Source organism: Rattus norvegicus, chromosome 19 (assembly GCF_036323735.1).
Source record: "Rattus norvegicus strain BN/NHsdMcwi chromosome 19, GRCr8, whole genome shotgun sequence".
Taxonomy (NCBI): domain Eukaryota; kingdom Metazoa; phylum Chordata; class Mammalia; order Rodentia; family Muridae; genus Rattus; species Rattus norvegicus.
This window is the reverse complement of record NC_086037.1, coordinates 43,904,453-43,925,554: the sequence shown is the minus strand read 5'-3', so window position 1 is coordinate 43,925,554 and position 21,102 is coordinate 43,904,453. Positions and strand designations below refer to the sequence as shown.

At 44.0% G+C, this 21,102-nt stretch overlaps 1 protein-coding gene across 4 annotated transcripts in view; it reads right to left on the bottom strand.

Moving 5' to 3' along the window:
• Positions 1-15,096, bottom strand: part of Usp38 (ubiquitin specific peptidase 38) — a 31,417-nt gene extending 16,321 nt beyond the window's left edge. The window contains exons 1-4 of one of the 4 annotated variants that reach the window (XR_005496654.2): positions 13,886-15,096; positions 12,356-12,491; positions 6,045-6,174; positions 3,103-3,204 (exon numbers count right to left, since the gene is read on the bottom strand). Coding sequence is in view for 3 of the 4 variants with exons in the window: in XM_039097728.2 (XP_038953656.1) it covers positions 3,103-3,204; positions 6,045-6,174; positions 12,356-12,491; positions 13,886-14,567 (1,050 nt within the window). In the remaining variant the exon portion in view is untranslated. Of the gene's footprint in view, positions 1-3,102; positions 3,205-6,044; positions 6,175-10,232; positions 10,254-12,355; positions 12,492-13,885 lie in introns of those variants that run through there. The other 3 variants (XM_039097728.2, NM_001107418.2, XM_063278019.1) reach the window with 3 other exon arrangements.
• Between the last annotated feature and the right edge of the window lie 6,006 nt (positions 15,097-21,102).

The window sequence follows — 21,102 nt, the reverse complement described above, 5'->3', positions numbered from 1 at the left end:
CCTTTGTAGCTCCACATTCTGATAAACCGCATTCACAATTCTATCAGTGTTGTCTCACCAAACAGTACTAAGAGCAGCCAATACTGGTCCAATCAGCTCCCTTTCTTGCCACTGTGGCCCCAATCAGTGGTCAGATTCTCCAGTTACCAGTGATTGCTGTCCTACACTGTCTGGACTTATTCTGTGTCAATGCATTAAGTCACACTGTTTGTTCTATGCCATCTTTTAAAACCTCAATTCTATTACAGTTAACTGATGTGGTCACACTACAACAGTGTGCATAGTACCACACCGTCAGCCACTAGGTCCATGTTCCAGAATTGGGGGCCGGAAAGGAGGAGGCACAAAAAACACACAATTTAAATTTATGATTAAATATAAATAAATATCAAAATCTCTTGGCTAACTCATGCACATACATTAACATTCTACTTACTCTCAATCCCCACCCTCTCTTGAATTTTTAATTTTATGTACTTGAGTATTTTCCCTGCACGTAAGCCATGTGCCTGCATGTGCTCACAGAGACCAGAAGAGGGCATCAGGTTCCCTGGAAGTGGAGTGACAGTCACCTGTGAGCCCTGTGTGTGTGCTGGGCATTACGCAGGTCCACTGGCAGAGTAGCCAAGCTCTGAACTGCTGAGGCACAAATCCATGCCTCCCTAGGATCCACTGATCCCTTCTCAGTCGGCTTAGGACTGTGCTGTGCTCTCATCAGCTTCCCTCAGTACCTGTGGCTGCCTGGAGTGTGAACATTCTAGTGAGCTTGTTCTTTTGCTACCATGTCTGCTTTCCTCCCTCCTTCCTCCTCACCCTGAGGATACAACCCAGGGACTCCAGCATTCTTGGAAAAGTGCTCTATCACTGACAATGTCCTACATTTCTAACACATCTCAGTGACAATTTCATAAAGCTAAAATCTGTCACTTTATTGCTAAATTAGTCTGAAATCCAAAATTACTTTGTTTTCTCAGAGGTGAAGGGAGAAGATGAAAGAGAAGGACTCTGAAAGTGAACTCAGAGTTTCAAGTCTTCCGAAGCTCTTCAGTCAAGAGCCGGTCTTTAGAGCAGGCTGCAGTTTTGTCTGCTATCTATCACACTGTAAATGGGCACTCACATCTCCAACATGGACATCAGACACCATCCTTCCTAGCAGCACAGACTGCTGCACAAGCAGGCTGATGATGCCTTCTAGATGCTTCTGAGTTAGATTAAAAAATATTTATTCTGCTTTATGCGTATTAGTGTTACCTGTATGTATGTGCACACATAGGTGCAGACCCAAGGAGATCAGAAGGTGTCAGAGCCCTGGGAACTGTAGTTAGATGGTTGTGAGTCACAGTGTGGCATTGTGAACTGAGCCTGGGTTGCTCAAAAGTGCTCCTAACCACCGAGCTATCTGTCTAGCCCCCAAATTAAGTATTTTTAATATGTGAAATTAAATGCATTTAGAAATTACTACAATACTCATTAAACTACTTGAGAAAAATACATATAACTTATTTAATTAATATTTTGCATTTTTTTCTTTTTCCACTTTAACTATGTACCACAGATCTGTCTAAAATGGGTTTTTACAAGAGTATATGAAAAGCAGCCTGTAATGTCAGAACTTGCTGTTTACTCTCAGATCTCTAAACACAGAATGTAATGGATGACTACGCTGCTCCTCCCAGGTTACTGCTCACACCCACCTACCCCACACAGAAAGAACCCTGTGGAGTTACTTGGAGTCATGGCTAACTTAGCCACCAAATGTGAGCTTCATGACTGGATCTCCAGGCTATTTTCAGTTGAGCTTTGCAGAGAATTCACACAGTATTAGGTCTTGATTTTCAGGCTTTACTTAATTAGATCAAAAATTTCAAATTTCAAACCTGGCTGTTTCTTAAATAGGTGATTTAAAACTGCTTTAATCCAATAGCCAAGATTTTAGTTAAGCATTTCAACTTTGTTACTTCAACTTCCTTTTTCAGAAAGAGATAGAAAACCAGTACAAAAGGTAAGGAAGTATCTTTCTTCTAACAAACTGTAGGAGGAATGAGGTCTCAGTAGAGCCTGTGTGATTTTCCACCCAGGGTAAGGAATGGCGACAGTGTGAAAGGTGATATGTAGTAATTCCCCTCCCACAGCTTTTGAAAAGACGCCTTTACTCAAATGTCCTGTACATGGTGATGTCAGAAGACAAGGACAAATGTTTCTTCTTCTGGCGCATTTTGTTTGTAAATTAGTTAAAAACAGAGTAATCTGATAATAAAGAATTTTCTGGTTTCACCATCAATGAGAGCAATGACTACAGAAATCACTCATCCAAAATATGAAATGAAGTCACTCACTGGCAAGGTTTCCTTGAAATAAAGTCTATGAATTCCCCAAGGACGAGGCACTGGGCAGCCCATGTGAGCCCACAGTGCGGGTGCTGAGGCCGCCTTGCTAGCACAGCATGACCAAGAGGAGCTATCATGGTGCATTAGTGTCCCTCAGGGAAGGGATTGTCATGATGCATTAGTGTCCCTCAGGGGAGGGCTACTGCTGAATTTATTCCCGTAAAACACACTCAGACCCTGGAGAATGCAGATAACCCCGTGATAGTTTCCTCAAACAGATTCCCAATAACGTTCTGTCATTTCTCACATGTGGTAACCAACAACTGCAGTCAAATCAGAGCCAGCAAGCAGCTGGCTTTATGTGGTTGGTAGAACTGTGACCATCATTAAAGATGGGGTTGGAGGGCTGAGAAAGAGGAGAAAGCCCTACGTCCACAGCTAACTTGTTTCTGTGCTTTCCTGAGCCATCGCCTGTAGCTTCTGCCACCTTGACCCCGTGTTGCTGCTGTGTAAAGGCACTCTGTAGTGACAGCTCCCTCTACAGCAGTTACTTCCAGTTGCTGGCAATGGTTGTGAGTGGGGCAGTTTTGGTGAAGTATAAATTTTCTCAAAATATAGTGTTTGTCAGGATATTCTACAAACTCAATTTGTTAAGAGTTTATGAGGTTACACGATGTATTATAAAGCTAACGTACAGTCTTTTCATTAGACATCCAATGTGAGCTACATTAGGAGAACAGGTATTTCCAATTCAGAGAGCTTGCGCTGTACTTACCACATGGAATGCCTCTGGAGAATGCTGAAAACTAAGCAGCATATGAGAGAGGACTGCAAGAGCACCAGGTCTCACAAGAGGAAACCAAAGTCGATTAAAAACCTGCGGAAGGAGACACCATCCTCAGAGTTCACAGCTAAGTATTTGTGAGCCCTTCTCTACAGCTGACAGCTCTTTACATATGTCAGTGTCCCTCTTTCTTGAAAGCCCTATCATAGCACATTATTAGAAGAAAAGGAAGTAACAATAGGATTGAAATGAAAGAGAATCTAGTGCTCTAAACAATTCTCAAAATTCCCACAGTAAGTGAGGACACACAAACAAGGTTATAGCCATCTGGGTCACTATCTGTTCTGTTCACTCAGTCAGTATTCACTGAACAGTCACTGTAGGTCATATATGGCTCACCACTAAGAGGACATGTACAAGATAACAAGAAGAAATAAACAGCAATGCATGCTGAAAATACAAGGTAGAGCACAGTGACCAGCAAACACTGGGTAGCAAAGGATTCTATCATTTTAAAGAGGGTGTTAAAAATAACCCAGAAAAGTGTGATGGCTGAGTGTAAACTGAAGGGACATCAGCTCAATACAGAGTTAGGACAAGAGCATTTATGAACAGACAGACAGTATTGCAAAGGCCCCAGGCCATCTAGACTGGGGCAGCAGACAACTAAGGGCAATGTCACTGAGGTCAGGGATGAATGTGAGAGCATGTGGAGAGGATGACAGAACACAGCCACAGGAGCTCTTGTGCACACATACAAGGGACCAAAGACAAGGGGCAAGGATGCTGCTGAGTCAATGTGACAAGTGATGATGACTTTACACCAACAACGGGGAGGTGATGGGTTAAAGTGGTAGTAGGACTCTGGGCACTTAAAGTTAGTAAAATGTACAGGACAGTGATTGAGAGACAGGAAAAAGAGAAGAGTTGCTCCAAAGACTAGGGCTTAAGTGAGTGGCAGCTATTTAAGATAGCTATTTATCAAGAGGGAGAGGACCAGGTTTGGGAGTAAAATGTGAATGATATGAATTTAATATTTTCGAGTATTGGCTACTCACTTCCTGAGTTAGTCAGAACATGCATCTTTGAAATGTATTTTAGCTTTCTTTTCCTGTAATAACTTTTTATGGAAAAAAACCCCACAAAATTCAAAATACCTCCACTAACCCCTCCCCCACCAAAGAAAAGAAGAAAAGCAAAAGACTAAGATCTGAGTTTAGATAACTGAATAAATATGTGATGATTTGAATCAAAATGTCCCCCATAGCCATATTTGAATGTGTAGTCACTGGGGAGTGGAGCTATTTGAGGGTTAGAAGGATTAGGAGTGTGTCACTGGGGATAGGCTTTGAGGCTTCCATGCCAGGCCCAGGTTCTGTCAGTCGGTTGGTCAGTTGGTCGGCCTGCCTGCCTGCCTGCCTGCAAATCAGGATGTAAAGCTCTCAACTACTGCTCCAGAGCTATGCCTGCCTATTTCCAGCCATGAAGATCATGGGCCAACCCTCAAAAATTGTAAGCCTGACCCAATTAAACACTTTCTTTTATAAGAGCTTTTCTCGGTCACTGTCTTAGGGTTTCACTGTTGTGAAAAGACACCATGATGAAGGCACCTCTTATAAAAGAAAACATTTAATTGGGATTGGTTTATAATGGCAGGAAGTAAGGCAGAGACTAGGCAGATATGATGCTGGAGCTAAGAGTTCTACATCTTAATCTGCAGGCAGAAGGGGACTGTGTCTGGGCAGAGCATGAGCACAGAAGACTCAAAGCCCCCTCCCCTCCGGCACACACTTCCTCCAACAAGGCCACACTCCTTGGGTCAAGCATACAAACATGTGTGTATATGGGGACCACACCTGTTCAAATTACCACAGTCATGGCATCTCTTCACAGCAATACAATAGTAACTAAGACAAAATTAATACGTAATCAAGGGTAACGAACTAAAATATAAATCCATTATGCCTTAAGATGGACACCTTATTAGCAATGAACATCTTAGTAAGAGCATCAGTGGAAGGGGAAGCCCTGGGTCCTGCTAAGACTGAACCCCCAGTGAACTAGACTGTTGGGGGGAGGGCGGCAATGGGGGGAGGGTTGGGAGGGGAATACCCATAAGGAAGGGGAGGGGGGAGGGGGAGGGGGATTTTTGCCCAGAAACCGGGAAAGGGAATAACACTTGAAATGTATATAAGAAATACTCAAGTTAATTAAAAAAAAAAAAAAAAAAAAGAGAGATGGACACCTTATTTAAATCCATGCAGCACCTATGGTTACTGTATGGTATAGAACACTTGCCACAGTGAGTATGGATTAAAAAGAAAGTGGACTAAAGATAAGTTAGAACAGAGCCTGAGATATCAGTAAAAGTAAGAGCAAAGAGGGCCTAATGTCCTGGGAATAAGTAAAGATAGTGTTTTAATGAAAGAGTGACTTGGCCTAGGATGAAGGTTAGGGGTGAAGCTTGCCTAACCTTGGGCTGGATTCCTAAGCACTGGGGAAAAACCAAACCCCCGCAAAGAAGTGCTGATCAATTGTGTCCTGGGTTGGCTACACAGAAACCAGAGTCTCAAGGCAGGTAGAGTGCAGTGCTAGAGGTCTGACAATTTGCATGGGAAGCCCACGGGAGCCAAGTGTGGTGCTAAATACCTATAACCTTTCTATTTGTGAGGCTAAGGCAGGAGGATTGTGAGTTTGAGGTCAGTCTGGGCTCCATAGTGAGACTGTCTCTAAAAACCAGAAGACTGAAACAAGCATCATCATAACCAACAACCGAGAAACAACAAACGTAAACCGTTTGAAAGCTGCAAACTAGTTTCAATTGACTACCTGTTTCACTGCCTTTTGCCCCCAAACCTATTTAAAACAAAATGTAAACTAGGAACACACTCAGAATTCTACGCACCCCAATGGGCTGGCCCACTTCTACTCACCAGTTCTATTTTCAGCAAAGTAACATCTATCAAAATAGTAAACTTCTGAACAGCTGCCAGTCCCTTCAGGAGAGCAATTACCCATGTATCCACATGCTGAGCCAATGGCCAGGACAGCCAGTCAATCATTCTGAAACAAACAAAACACATTTATCAGTATTTAACATTAGTTAGGAGTTATTGTAGCAAGAGTCACAGTAAGTAAACATTCAGTTTGTGACTCAGTATTTACTGAGCTTATAGTAAAAAGTAATGTACAGAAATGAATGTCACAGTAGCCTGTTTGAAGTATGTTCTGGTCTTCTAAGCTGAGTTTCCTTACTTAATTTATTCCCATATCACTGTAATAAATGATCACTTTATTATAAGTGCCAAATTTCAAATGGATGTTTGATATAGGGATATCAAAAACTTGTTCAACAGGAAATATTATAAGGAATTCATCTGATGTATGAGTATCAACCAAGATTTTGCTTTTTGGTAAGCAATGCAATGAAAGTCACCATTGAAGAGGTACACTGAATCCTGAAGCAAGTAGATCTACACATCTTTCGAATCCTATACACAACGACGACAGAAGAAAATCTCCAATCTTTACACACACCGCCCATGCAAATATTCTAGACCTGTTCTCCATTACTGCGTATTTCCTTCTTAAATATCAAGCCACTTAATGGAATAAGACAAAATCGTCTGGGTTCTGGTGGAGCTGCTTTCTAAAGCTAGATAAGCAGCACATTGAAGACCAGCACAACTCTTTGGAAGGCGGCCAGACTGCATGTTTATGAAACCCGATGAAGCAATCTATTTAGATGGACTAGATACTAATAAAAGAGTAAGAGAAAATTCTCAGGTTTCTGAAGGTTTAAAAATCTCAATTCACAATTTATTAGTTGGGAGAATCTAACATTGGAAATACTCATCATGACTGTAACCCTCCATCAAATATTAACACAAGGAGCAATTTGCATCCTTCTAAAAAGTTTATTTATTATTAATGTGTGTGTGTGTGTGTGTGTGTGTGTGTGTGTGTGTGTGTGTGTCTGTCTTTACACACACAATGAGGCCCAAGTGTGGGATCCGAGAAGTGAGCTTAGGCTGCCAGCCTTGTGGAGAACGTACATTTATCCTGTGAGCCAGCGAACCAGGCCAGCAGTAACCCTGTGATTGTAAAGACTGTCAAATATAAACACTGAGAACACAAGCCTGTGACCAAGGGGATACCACCACAACACCAGTACTGCATGACCATCTACCTGAAGACTGGAGTGCGGTCTTTGTCAGCCTTTCTTTCTCTTCTGGCTTTCAAGACAGGGTCCCAGACTAGCCTTAAACTTGTGGCAATCTTCTGTTTTTTGCTTTTAAGATCTAAATGTTTTTAAAAGTATGAAGTAAGGATCCCAAGTACAGCACACACTAACTGTTGTTATCTGGGTGCCCTCCATTCTCTACACAAAATTTCTTTTTTTTTTCTTTTTTTCTGGTTTCTCACAACAATAATGGTTACAAGTCATTGAAGCAGTTGTTATTAGCTATCTATCAACTATCACAGCGCTGCTTTTCAGAAAACTCTGTAGGCATTATACAGAGAATACGGAAGAACTTTCAGTTCTGAAGAGAGGTTCACATTATACAGAGAATACGGAAGAACCTGCAGTTCTGAAGAGAGATTCACATTATACAGAGAATACGGAAGAACCTGCAGTTCTGAAGAGAGATTCACATTGGGAGCAGGTACTGAGTTGAGCTGGTAGAGTGCTTTTTGGTTGGCTATGCACAGAGCCTTGGGCTGGATCATCAACACTTTGAAAGTCAGACATCCCTACAATTCCAGCACTTGGGATGAGGATCAGAAAGTAAAGGTCATCCTCAACTACTGTCAAGTTGGGGGGTGGGCAGTCTGTGATACAAGAGATGCTGACTCAAAAGGTAAAAGCAAGCTTAGTGTGGTGTCACATGCCCCTTTAATTTCAGCACTTGGGGGTCAGAGGCAGGCAGATCTCAGAAAGAGAGGTCAGAAAAGGATATATAACAAGACTGACAAGACTGTCTCCAAAAAAAAAAAAAAAGGGCAAAATACAGCTGACAGGAGTATGCTGTACTCTCATGCTGGGAACATGTCTTAGAGATAGAACGCTTGCTTCATGTGTGCCCTGGGTTTGATCCACAGCACTGCAATCCCCTCCCCCAAATGTATACTCCAGCATGTGTGTGACATGGTAAGACTTAAAAAAAATGTAACCGGCCACCCGTAAGGGAAAGACAGGTGCACTGTAGTCATGACAATGTAGAATACCATGGAGGTCTGAGGACTTTCCAAGGTAGGAGCAGGGCATGGTGGCTCACTTGTAATCTTAGTACTTACAAGACCAAGGCAGGAAGACTGCCATAAGTTTGAGGATAGCCTGAACCAGAGAGTGAGTTCTAAGCTAGCCTGGGCCAGACTAGAGTCTCCTCTCCCAAATAAAAGATCTGAGATATTATTAAATTAAAAATACTAGTGAGTTAAGAAATCCCAGCAATTTATTTTTGTTGAAATGGAAATGTGCACATGAAAATGAGGTAGTGTGGGCACTTCTGCTTGGCTCTGTGGACTCACTGCCAGAGCAGTTCAAGTGTACACAGGGCCAGAACGTTCCTCTCACTTTAAAGAGAGGACCGAATGGCAGGAGAGTAAAGTCCACTGCAATGGCTCCTGACCACTGACAATCGTCTTACTTGCCTTTCCTGCCTTGTCCTCCTCAAGCGTCTCACTTTCTAAGTCTCCATTCTACCTTATCCCAGAAATCAGACAGTGCTAAAGCCTGCGTCTTCCTTATATACTCATGTGCTGAAGTCTACTTCTACAGAGAAAGGAGGTGGCTGGGAGACACCATGCCATGACCAAGTCCCCTTTGACTGGAATTAGTACTCTGATGCTAACTAAGGTATGAAGGGTGAGTGTCCCCGCACTTCCACCATTCCAAACATGAGGAAAGTTTATGGGGTCTTGAGTTCAGATTTTCAGCCATCAGAACTGTAAGAAATGTACGTCTGCTTATAAATTACCCAGTCTTTGGTTTTTTTGTTTTGTTTTCTACAGCAGCCCAGACAGAAGTCATTCATGAGACAAATATCTGAGTGTTTCCTCTGTAGCTGGTAAGTAAGGTCTTAGGTACTGAGAGCCTTACGGACAGATGTACTTTGTGCCCAAGGACTAGAAGGAGAAGTCAGTGAGGACAGCTGTGGACTGTGGACGACTCACCAAGCTGTGTTTCTGACTGACGTTCACTATGCTCTGGAAGTTATAATGCACTTTGGGATGCGCTGTAGTTTTGTTCCTTGGGTTTCTCTATCTTGTATGTTTAGCCTGTGTAAGCAGGTGAGGATTACGGTGGCTTCTGTGTCTCTCATGACAGTTACATGAACTTGGGCTCTCAGACAGTGCCGTGTGCACAGTGGCCGTACTCTGTAGTCCAATCTCTCTTCCAGGAATTGTGTTCTCATCTAATGCTTTGGATCCCAGTGTTTCTAAGTAAGGCCATTTATCCCTACAGCTCACAGAAATACACACAGCTTTAAAACCATAACAGTAAAATAGGCAGGTAGCTGGGTGGTGGTAGCAACTTTTAATCCTAGCACATGGGAGGGAGAGGCAGGGAGATCTCTGTGACTTTGAGGTCAGCCAGGACACCCAGGGTTACACAGAGAAACCCTATCTCAAAAAACCAAAAACAACTCCCTTCCCCCCAAAACAAACCAGGCAATATTCTGAAAAGCAACAAAATAGAGTTAACCATAAATTATGGAATATGATATAAAACCAACTTTTGCTTCCTGAGGCAGCTTGAGGTCTTACCTGGCCCACTGTTTTAGAGATAGGACATTTTATACAGAAAATTTGACTTGAGGCTTCTTTTGAAAATTCTGAGGAAGCAAGACCAGATTCAAGTATCAAGAGACGCTGGGGCTGATGGCCACTTTCCTCTCTCAGAAGCTACCTATACAGTGCAGTCCACATCATTTCACTGACTCCTGGCCTGCTTCCTACTTGAATGTTATACCTGTTCTTGGAATATATTTACATTTGACTAACTAGACTAGTGTAATAGTACAGGCTCCATTTCACAAATGGTAGAGCCAGAAAAGTACTTTTTATTTATTTTTTAAAGATTTAGCTATTATATATAAATATTATGAGCACTCTACCTGCATGTACATCTTGCACCTGTGTGCCAGAAGAGGGCATCAGGTTCCAATACAGACGGCTGTGAGCCACCATGTGGTTCCTGGGGATTGATTTCAGGATCTCTGGAAGAGCAGCTCTTAACCACTGAGACATCTCTACAGTATTCTTAAAGATAGAATTCAAAGGACTAGTGATATTAATCAAAGTAAGAGAGAGGATAGAGTTACTTGCTTCTAGATTTGTGATCTGAGAAATTAGAAGCACAAGTTACAGATTAATTTGCTCCATAAAGAAGCAGCTAGCATGAGTTTGTGCTGTAGAAGGTGCACATGTGTCAGTGCACATGGCACTGTCTGAGAGCCCAGCATAGAGTACCTGAGTTCATGTAACTGTCAGAAGAGACACAGAAGCCACTGTAATCCTCACCTGCTTAAACAGGCTAAATATACGAGACAGGGAAACCCAAGGAACAAAAACTAAGCAGCTAAGTAGAGAAAGTCCAAGCTCAATCTAAAAACAATGCTGTCACTGAACTCAGCAGCTGGGACAAGCATAATGGATGGGTACTGTCATAAAGAAAATGGAGTAGGTTAAGACAAGACAGGTACTCCCTGACTTAAGACAGCACTAGAGATCTAATGTAAATGGAAAATACCACAAGGAATAAAACCTCTAATAGAACAACTTACCAAACACCCTGATTTAGCAACACATTCCACTTGAGAACCCTGGGCACTTACCCTGTTTGTAGGAGTGACTTAGAGCTCACTAAGTGGCTCACCGAATCTACCCAGCATTTGAGAAAGTCCCATGCTCTATATGGTGGCCCAGGAAAAGCAGAACTTAGAGGTCAAAGCATGGCTTTTACGGAATGCTTGTTTTGGAAGCATCAGAAAGTTGAGAAATCAGACACTGAGCCACCCAACACCAGACACTGTCTGGGCTACTCTGTCCCTCTAATACAAAAGCCATAGCACTGCTTCCTTTTTTACTTCAGTGCTGTGGGCACCTCAACGAACCCTTACTTAGCCATATTACTGACAACTGCAAACTACCTATTCACAGCCTACCACCCTGCTCATCTCCAACAAACACTCATCATTTAACATACTAAATCATTCACTGTATGTTCTAAAACAAAACCTAAATCCAAACAGAACCAATGTGATTATATAGCAGTATGGCAAGAAAGCCAGGCCTGCTTACCTAGGGCACCCATTCCCACACATTTTAGCATCCTAAATATCAGGGTAAAGGCTGGAACCGTGCAGTGCTATTGCATTACTGTTGGTCTCTGACCAGAAAGCAGCTATTTTTATCAATTTGCTCAGGAAAATTTGAGTGGTCTGACACTCTTATTAAGCACCCAGTAAGTCACTTTGAATGAACAACTGAATATATGCATAAAAGTACTGCAAAGGGCATATCAGTTTCTATTCAGACATGGAGAGTAAGACTGCAGATCATCGAGGACTTAAAGAAAAGCATGTTATCAGAGACAGCTGACAACCAGACTGGCAGCAGCTCCCACCAGCAACAGTAGATGCCAGTGACAGCGTGCTATTACTTTCAAAATGTTAAAACAGCTAGAACAAGGGAGAGAAACCAGATTCCATGAGGCAAAGGTAGGGGCTGGAGAGATGGCTCAGCGGATAAGAACCACTTGTCCTTGCAGGGACCCAGGTTTGATTTCCAGCACACTCAGTGGTTCATAAGCATTCATAACTCTAGCTGCAGGAGCTAACCTCTGATGCCAAGGATGCACACAGTACATATACATATTCAACACACACAACAAACAAGCAAACGAACAAACAAATCCGAGGAGACAAGGGCAGAGGTATCGCCTATGGAGTGCAGTTGAAAGAGAAAACCCCTACCTAGCTAAGAGAAACCAAACCAAACCCAGAGCCATACAGGGTAACCACCACCACCCACACGGAAGTAGGCTACAGGAAACAGTAGGGACTAGAGCATCGAGAAAAACAAGCCAACCACACAACTTCAGATGTGACTATACAAAGGTAAATCATTCTAATTGATCTGGAGAAACTACAGATTTACTTTTGGATTGGTTTTAGAAATTTCTCAAGTTTTCCACTATCCAAAAACCAGACCACCTCCTGGTATGAAGGACCGGTACCTGCAGAGAGCTCGGGTCATGCTTGCATCCTTCACGTTTGGGTCGGTGGTCAGGCTCCTGATGAGGACCGTGATCATCTGCAGAGGAATATGCTGCACCAGGCTTGCCAAGGCCACCGAGGGCTCAAAGGACGCATCTAGTTGTTAGTTAAAGAGACAAATACGGCATGGAGGTTCAAAGTGAGGTACTAGTTCAGGGAGAAAACACACACACACACACACACACACACACACACACACACACACACACACGTTATGTCATACATCATGGGTAGACGCTAAATTGAGTTAAACCATAGAAATGAGAGGCTGAGAGGAAACAGCAATACCCACTCAGTCCACAGCCACATCACTAAGAAGAACACTATTGTTTTTTCAATAAGTTAATTTGTTGTTAATAGTACATTTTTGGGTTTGATAATGCTTTGGAAGGCAGTAATCGGGGATGGGGGTGAGAAAGAACCAACTAGGCAAATCTTCTAATTTCCATGTCAGAGGCTCATATTGTCGTTGCACTACTGTGATAGTAGAAATTAAGGTGAGGGGGGCTGGCTTTGCTTATATAAAATGTAAGGCATCCAGATGGTCTGCTTCAGTACGACAGTGAAAGACCTGGAGAAACCTCCAAAAGCTATGACGACTACAAGTACAATTACAGGAATGGGAAGCTAATGCACCTGGTATTTATTAAACACATTATTAGACTATGTGAGCTTTTAAAGCTCAACCCTCATTTCTGGCTAAGGTAAAACAAGGGCAGGTCCACAAAGTTCAGTCTGAATCTGGTTGTGAACCTATTGTTTCACAACGGACAGATTTTAAAGCACCTTCAGGGACAGACACGGACAAAACTCTAGGTGAGAGGTTTTCTAAGTAGAATCCTTTGCCCTTTCCCTAGTTTTTGAGGATGAAGTTCATGATAAAGACAAGGCAGACTGCTATCTAAGCTGTTACACTTGTCTTCACGCTCCCTGGATCTCCTGCCTTCTGTGGAGTGCAATGATATTTTAAAACCACTACATGGTAAACTGGGACAATCTTATAATAGATTGTGCGCAATTCATGAATTTTTAAAAAATGAGAACACTGGAAAACAGGAAAAAACAAAACAAAACCAACCCTTCAATAAGATGATAGGTTACACATAGGAACAATAACGCCCTGAGGCGAGCATCATAGATGACCATTAATCAGTAATGACTAGAAGCTTCTCATCCTGGCTGTCTGCCCATAAGAATTCCAAAACTGGAACAGAGGTGGTGTAATTAAATGACTTGTTCAGTGACAAAGGTCTTTGGACTCAACATTTTTGCTCCAGCATACCATTCTGAACAAGGCAGTGAAGTGGAGTAAAATTTTGGATGAGAATTATTTAGATTTGCTATCCATCAAGAATGTCTCTTACTGGAGGATTTACTTCAATACAATATGCCTGCCGCCCCCATGAGAATGTTTCCGGGAAGTGCACTGTGTTTATGAGACACACATGTTGAATTTCCAAGACATACTTCCCTGAAATAATGACCCTTACCTGTGGAAGAGATGCTTGCAAAAACTTCTTGCAGAGAAGGTAGCAGCGTGGAGGGCTCAGCCTTCCAAATATTCTGTAGTAAGTTACTCACTTTTGTTACCTGGGAGACATACTCCCGGAGCTCCTTCTCCTGGGTGGACACACACTGGAAGTGACCTATCGTCCGAACCAGCTGTTGACAGAAGGTAATGGACAGTTTCCCTTTGGGGACGCACTGCACGAAATCCGTCAGGAGGTCGCTCAGCCTGGCACAGAGTAGTGGCTCCGGCCTCTCGCAAACCATTCGTAAGACCTCCACCTGTAACAGGCTGAAGAGGTCCAGCACCGACGGGCAGCTCATAATCAGCTTCAGGCCGTTGTGAATGTAGTCCAGGATGGCTACGTCCTTCCTGTCCAGTGAGTGGTAGCCCTGCTGAAGGAGGCCCAACACGAAAGTCTTGTTGAAGAAGGACTCGAACTCCGGCCGGTGGTACCGCGCGTAGGCCTCCAGCACCTGGTGGCCCACTTGTCGCTGGAAGGGGTCCTGGCCCTCCAGGATGAGGCGGGTCGTCAGGTCAAACATGGCCTCGCACTGCGCCTCGTCGAGCCAATGCTCCGCGGATTCCACCACCTTCCGCACAATCATCCGCTTGAGGGGCAGCGGGTGCGAGGAACTCACCAGACCCTCCAGAATCTTGTCCATCGTCGCCACTCTGCAAGGCCAGGCCCAGGGGATAAGGAGCTGGCGGCGGCAGCCCGGGGGGACACCAAGGAGCCGCGGTGGGGGTGAACTTGAAGCCAAGCAGCAGCAGGTCTGGCCACCGCCACCGCTGCCTCAGCAGCCACATTTATCGAGTGGGAAGGCCCATCCGAGCTGGGACGGGAGCGGGCGATTCTGGGGCGCCGAAAGGCTGTCAGTCCCCGCGGTCCGCCTAAGGAGCCGGAGGTCCGCACACGGCTGCCTCGCTGGGCCCGCGACCCCTCTCAGCATTCGGGCACAGGGACCCTCCAGGCCTCCAGGCTGAGCTGGAAGGTGAGGAGCGCCTTCGCGTCCCGGGGTTGTGAGGCGTCCAGACGTCCGCGGGTGGGCAGTAAAAAGCCGCCCTCGGTTGAGTCAGGAGGCGCTGTCAACCAGAGTACCTCGATCTGCCAAGGAGAGGAGCTGGAAGCGCCGAACACCCTTAACCCGGAAGCAGAAATACCGGCAAATAGGAAGTGAAGTTCCGAGGCACAGCAGATAGGTCCGCCCTCGCCCCGCCCACTTTCTTCCGGTCCTTTCTCGTCTACATTCGACACATTTCCTGCGGGCCCCGCCCCTCCCCCTCTTCTCCATCTAGCTCCTCCCCCCGACAGGCCGCGGTCCCTTCCCTGGCGCGCAGGCGCAGAGGCACTGAGTGAGTCACGCGGCCACTCTCGCGTCACTGGCGACGATGAGGAACGTCACTGGCGGACTTCCGGAGGAGCTGTTCTGGGAATCTGGAGGGCATGTCTGTACTGTGAGGGTCTGGTCACTCGACGCACATGGATCCCGTCGGTGTTGCTCCTTAGAGACCCAGAGGTCGCTCAGCACGACAGAATGGAGAGACTATATTAAGCGACTGCCTGAGGAGAAACTCTTCTCACAGGGCAGCCCGAATAACGCATTTCACAGGGAGCTTTAAAAGGCAAAGAACACGGAAACACTATTTCCTACTTTGCTGTTGGCACGGGGAATAAAGTAAGCAGGTAGCTTAATAGAAGCCCCGAACCTGCAGCTAGGGAGGCATTTCCCCGAGTTTCTAGGACAGGGTTGGAGTACAGGACTTTTCACTTTCATCAGGGGATGATGGTGTTAGTTTGAGAGTAAGCCGAAGATGGCTCCTGCTGAGACAAAATGGAGGAGCCCTTTTACTCTGTCGTAGTCTGGATCACGTTCCTTATGAAGAAAATTCGAGGAAGTGCTATATTAATTGTTTAAAATCTTGAGTCTGAGAAAGTTCTGCAAACTCGGGAGCACTGCTTGAGGAAGTGAGAAAAGTATAAGAAAAAAACATGCTTTGGGGGAAATTTTTTAGAAGACATACTGCCTTAAGTGGCTGTGTTTTTCCTATGAGACGATTGCTAATGTAAGGAGTGCTGGTAGCTCATGCGTTTAGTGATGATTTGAAACAAGGTTGTAAAAATAGTGAGCCTTTTTAGTCAGTGTTCAGTGTATAAGCTGTGCCTCAAGTAGGCCGGAGCGCAAACCTGAGACTGAAGGCATGTGTGTGTGCTTGTATAAAAGAGAACTTTGAAAAGAAAACTTTTGAAGATACCATAAAGCTTATATTAAAGATCTTTTAGAGCAGGGAAGGACAAATGGGGGTCATCACACGTGTACCCTTTCAAGTTAAGTCCCAAGGATTCAGATGGATTTTAAACTCCAGGTCTTTGTAAGTGACCTAGTCTTAAAAGTACCTGACAAGGCCCGGCCCTTGGTACCCTTAGTACTGAAACACAAACCTTAATCATAGACTATTATTTTGGAAAATGTTGCCTAATTATATTTTCCTTCAGTCTTGTTTAATATAGTTGTGAAATCATTGTGAAACATTGCTAGTTATCATTGTATACCTTATAAGTGTCCAATAGGGGGAAAAAAGGTTTTTCTTGCCACAGACATGATTACGTCAATATTTTTAACATACCCATTTTCATAGTATTAAAAGTAGCAGTGGAGAGGAGATAGGAGCTGGGTGAAGAGAAATTGGAGACTGATTTGTAGGAAGAGAGTAAAGAGTTTGAATCTAGACCTAGGAATGGCTTTCAGCCCCTACCCCCACCCCCCCAATCCCTTTTCAGGTAGGTAGAACATAAAGCTACAAGGAATATTGGCTTGGCTATCCTGCTACATTTGAAAACAAGTAACAGTAATATTTCCAGAAGAACCAGGATTGTGCTTATGTTGCTTTTGTCTTTGCTGCTCCCGGAAAGGCTTATTTGAATATACCATGACTTACTGATTCCTTCTGCCTTCCATCTCCTAAGTGCTGGGCTCACCTGCCTTTGCCACTATATAGCTCACTGCATGAAGAACTTAAGTAGAGATCATTCCACTTCTAGGCACATACCTCAAAGAGTTAGAAACAACTACATTAATGTTCACAGCATTGTTTTTTAAGATGGCCTAAAGGTGGAACAGATGAGTGGTTAAGTAAAATGTGATACAAGCATACAAAGGGACATTATTCAGCCTTAAAAGAATGAAGTTTTGATACCTGAATGAAATCTGAACACACTAACTCAAATGAAAGAAGCCACCCAGAAAACAATGAATACTGTGATTCCCTATTTGTGCAGTAACTAGAAAAGTTAATGGAAACAGTAAAATAGAGGTTGCAACAAGTGTAGGGAAGAGAGAAGGGGATTATTTAGAGGGTGTACAACTTCTGTTTGGGAAGATGAACAGTTCTGGAAAGGAACAGCAGTAATGGTTGCATGCTAATATGAAAGCAGTTTGCCACTGAGCTTAATACTTTAAAGTATGGCTGCAGATCAGTTGGCAGAGTGCTTTCTCGCCTAGCCTGTGTTGAGCCCTGTGCCTCAGTACTGGGTAAACTGAGTATGGTAGTGTGTGCCTATAACACCAATGTTCAGGAGATAGAATAGCTGTGATGGTTTGTATATGCTAGGCCCAGGGAGTGGCACTATTAGAAGGTGTGGCCCTGTTGGAGTAGGTGTGTCACTGTGGGCATGGACTTTAAGACCCTCATCCTAGCTACCTGAAAGTGAGTATTTTGCTAGCAACCTTCAGATAAACATGTAGAATGCTCAATTCCTGCACCATGCCTGCCTGAATGTTGCCAAGTTCCCGCCTTGATGATAGTGGACTGAACCTCTGGAACCGTAAGCCAGTCCCAATTAAATGTTGTCCTTTTAAGAGTTGTCTTGGTCATGGTGTCTGTTCACAGCAGTAAAACCCTGAGACAGAAGTTGGTACCAGGTACTGGGGTACTGCTGTGATAGGCCTGACCATGCTTTTGTTTGGAAGAATGTGGATTTTGGGACTTTGGATTTGGAAAGCAGTAGAATGCTTTAAGTGGGGCTTAGTGGGCCATCCTAGTAGGAATATGGAAGACTTTGTTGCTGAGAATAATTTGAATTGTGTGGACCTAGCCCAAGAGGTTTCAGTGAAGAATTTCAATATATGGCCTAGGGACTATTTTTGTAGTATTTTGGTGATGAACATGGCTATTTTTGTCCTTGTCTGAAGAGTCTGCCTGAGGCTAAGGTGAGGAGACTGAGATTAATAGCATTGACAAAGGAAGTCTCAAAGATGCCCAGCATCGACTTTGTCCTCTGGTTAAGTCTCATGAAAAGCATTTTGAACAAGTGTAGCAAGCTTAAAAAGGAAGAAAATAAAATATGTGGTTTGAATATTAAAGGGGCACCAGGAAGTGAAATGGAGCTGAATCCTGTGTTCTTGGAGATAGCGGATTAAGGAATGGAACATTGGGGCAAGATCCTACCCAGTTAAATCTAGATCCATGGAGGTACACAACTTTAATTAATTAAAGGCACCTTTAATCCCTGGAGATAAAGCCGAGCAGATCAAGGCCAGCCTGGGACAAAGCAGGTTCTAGGTGAAGAAGAGCTTAAATCCAGGCATAGTGGTACACGCCCTTAGTCCCAGCATTACAGGAGACAGAGCCATGCAGATCTCTGAGTTCAAGGTCAAGCTACAGAACAAGTTCCAGGAAACCCAAGATTAGGCAGAGAGGGAGTTCGAAAACGGAAAACTGGTAATAGAGTAAGGGGCTGGGGGATGTTCCAGCTCCAGCAAGCAGCAGAACTTGGTAGTCAATTAGTCCCTCAGGGCAAATGTCTAGATGACAACCCTGAATGGCTATTACAAGCAGTTTTTATACTTTTTAGGGGCACAGGTTACCTCAGCAAGGTTATAGTTCAAACTTATTTGCTACACATATTAACCTTTAAGTCTATTGGCTAGCAAGCATCAGTCAATACATTCTGAGAATTTTCTACTCAAGAATGTTCCTATGGGTGGAGACTGGAACTTGGTCTAGCCTCCACCCAAGGCGGGAAGCTGGAACCTGGCCTAGCCTTGCCCCGAGGTGGTTGGGTGTAAGGCTGGCGGAGGCCCCTAGGTTCTTTCAGCAGAAGCTGAGAAATGAGTGGTGATTAAGAAGAGCCCAGCATCAGTGAAGTGAAATCTTCTGGAAAGTGTTTTCTGAAAGCACAAAGAAGCTGTGTCCCAAAGATACCAAGGTTGTACCTTGAGCTGCAGCTGTACTTGGTAATGTGTAAGAGTCACCCAGGTGGTACTTGTTTTGAAGGCAATGAAGGGGTCATGAAGTGCAGCTGAGGCTTAGTACTATGCAAGGCCACAAAAGGCCATTGGTGAAGGTGCAGCCTCAGTTGCAGTTGATAGCCCAGGACTGAAGAGGTCATGCAAAGGATTTGAGGCTTGGCACCATGAAGAGAGCCTATGAGAGGCTATTGGTGAAGCCTAGTTGTGGCAGAAGATCCAAGTGTACTGGAGATGCCAGTTAGAGAAGGATCCCAGAAGATCATGTGTGGCTCTCAGACACTGAGACAAGAAGCTGTAACACTGAAGTTGCCTTGGAGATCCCAAGATGCTTGAGAAGCCAGAGCTCTGGGCTATCTGCTGAGGAAAGCTGCTAACAGGGAGTGGACCTAGCCCAGGAGAAGAAGTTTGTTGCAGTCAACAAAGATGAAAAAGGAGTGGAGAGCTGAAACTTCAACTGTTTGACATCAGAACTGGAGATACAGAGTTTGGAGTTTGCCCAGCTGGTTTCCTGTCTTGCTTTGGGAGTTACAGTTAAGAGATTGGATGAATCCCAGAAGAGACTTTGAACTTTGGACTTTTAACATGGTTGAGACTGCTATAGTCTATGGGGACTCAGGAAGTTGGACTAAATGTATTTTGCTTTATGCTATATTTAGGTATGGCCCCCATAGACTCATATGTTTGAACAAGCCTATGGGGCTCAAGGCGTGGAATGTGATGGTTTGTATAAGCTTGGCCCAGGGAGAGGCACTATTAGGTGTGGCCCTTTTGGAGTAGGTGTGTCACTATGGGTGTGGGCTTTAAGACCTTCATCCTAGCTGCCTGGAATGAGTATTCTACTAGTAGCCTTCAGATGAAGATGTAGAACTCTCAGCTCCTTCTGAGCCATGCCTGCCTGGATGCTGCCAAGTTCCTGCCTTAATGATAATGGATCGAACCACTGAACCTGTAAGACAGCCCCTATTAAATGTTGTCCTTCTAAGAGTTACCTTGGTCATGGTGTCTCTTCACAGCAGTAAAACCTTAACTAAGACAAACAGCACAGGCTATATGAAACCCTGAGTAAAAAGAATACATACATACATACATACATACATACATACATACATACATACTAAGAAGCAATCCAGCTAAAAATGAACAAATTTCATGAAAGACATTTAACTGAAAAGGGCATGCAGATGGCAAATACAGGAAAAGATAGTATCACTAGTCACAAAAGCAATGTAAATCAAAACCATGAGGTACTACCACATGTAACATGTAACATGTCACATGTAACAGCAGTGAACATTAAAATTGGTGACAATTCAAGGAAGAATGCAGAGAAAATAGATATACATTATTGGTGTTAATATGAGACGGTTTAGTTCTTCTGAAAAATTACTTAGCAGTTTCTTTGTGTAAGCCAGGTTTGCCTCACCACTTAGTCTTTCTGCCTCAGCCCCTGAGGTACTAGAATTACAGTCATGCCTCCTTACATCTATCTTATTTGGATCCTTATCCATCTCCTCACAACATCTTAAAATTAACCATGTTGGCTGGAGCCATGACTCAGCAGTTAAGAGGACATACACTGCCAGCATTTTAAGTGTCCACATTGGGTGGCTTTGAGAAGCCTGTAATTCCAGCTCGAAGAGCCAGTACCTGTGGCCTCAATGTACATCTGTACATAGCCAACTTGTCTTAGTTTGGATTTGAATTGCTTCAGAGAGACACCGTGACCAAGGAAACTCGTATAAAGGACATTTAATCGGCGCTGGGTTACAGGTTCAGATGTTCAGCCTGTTATCATAGAGGAAGGAAACTTGGCAGTGTCTAGGCAGGCATGGCAAAGGAGGAGCTGAGAGTTCTACATCTTGACCAGAAGGGCTCCATAAGAAGACTGACCCCTGGTAGCTAAAAGGAGGGTCTGAAAGCCCACCCCACAGTGACACACTTCCTCCAA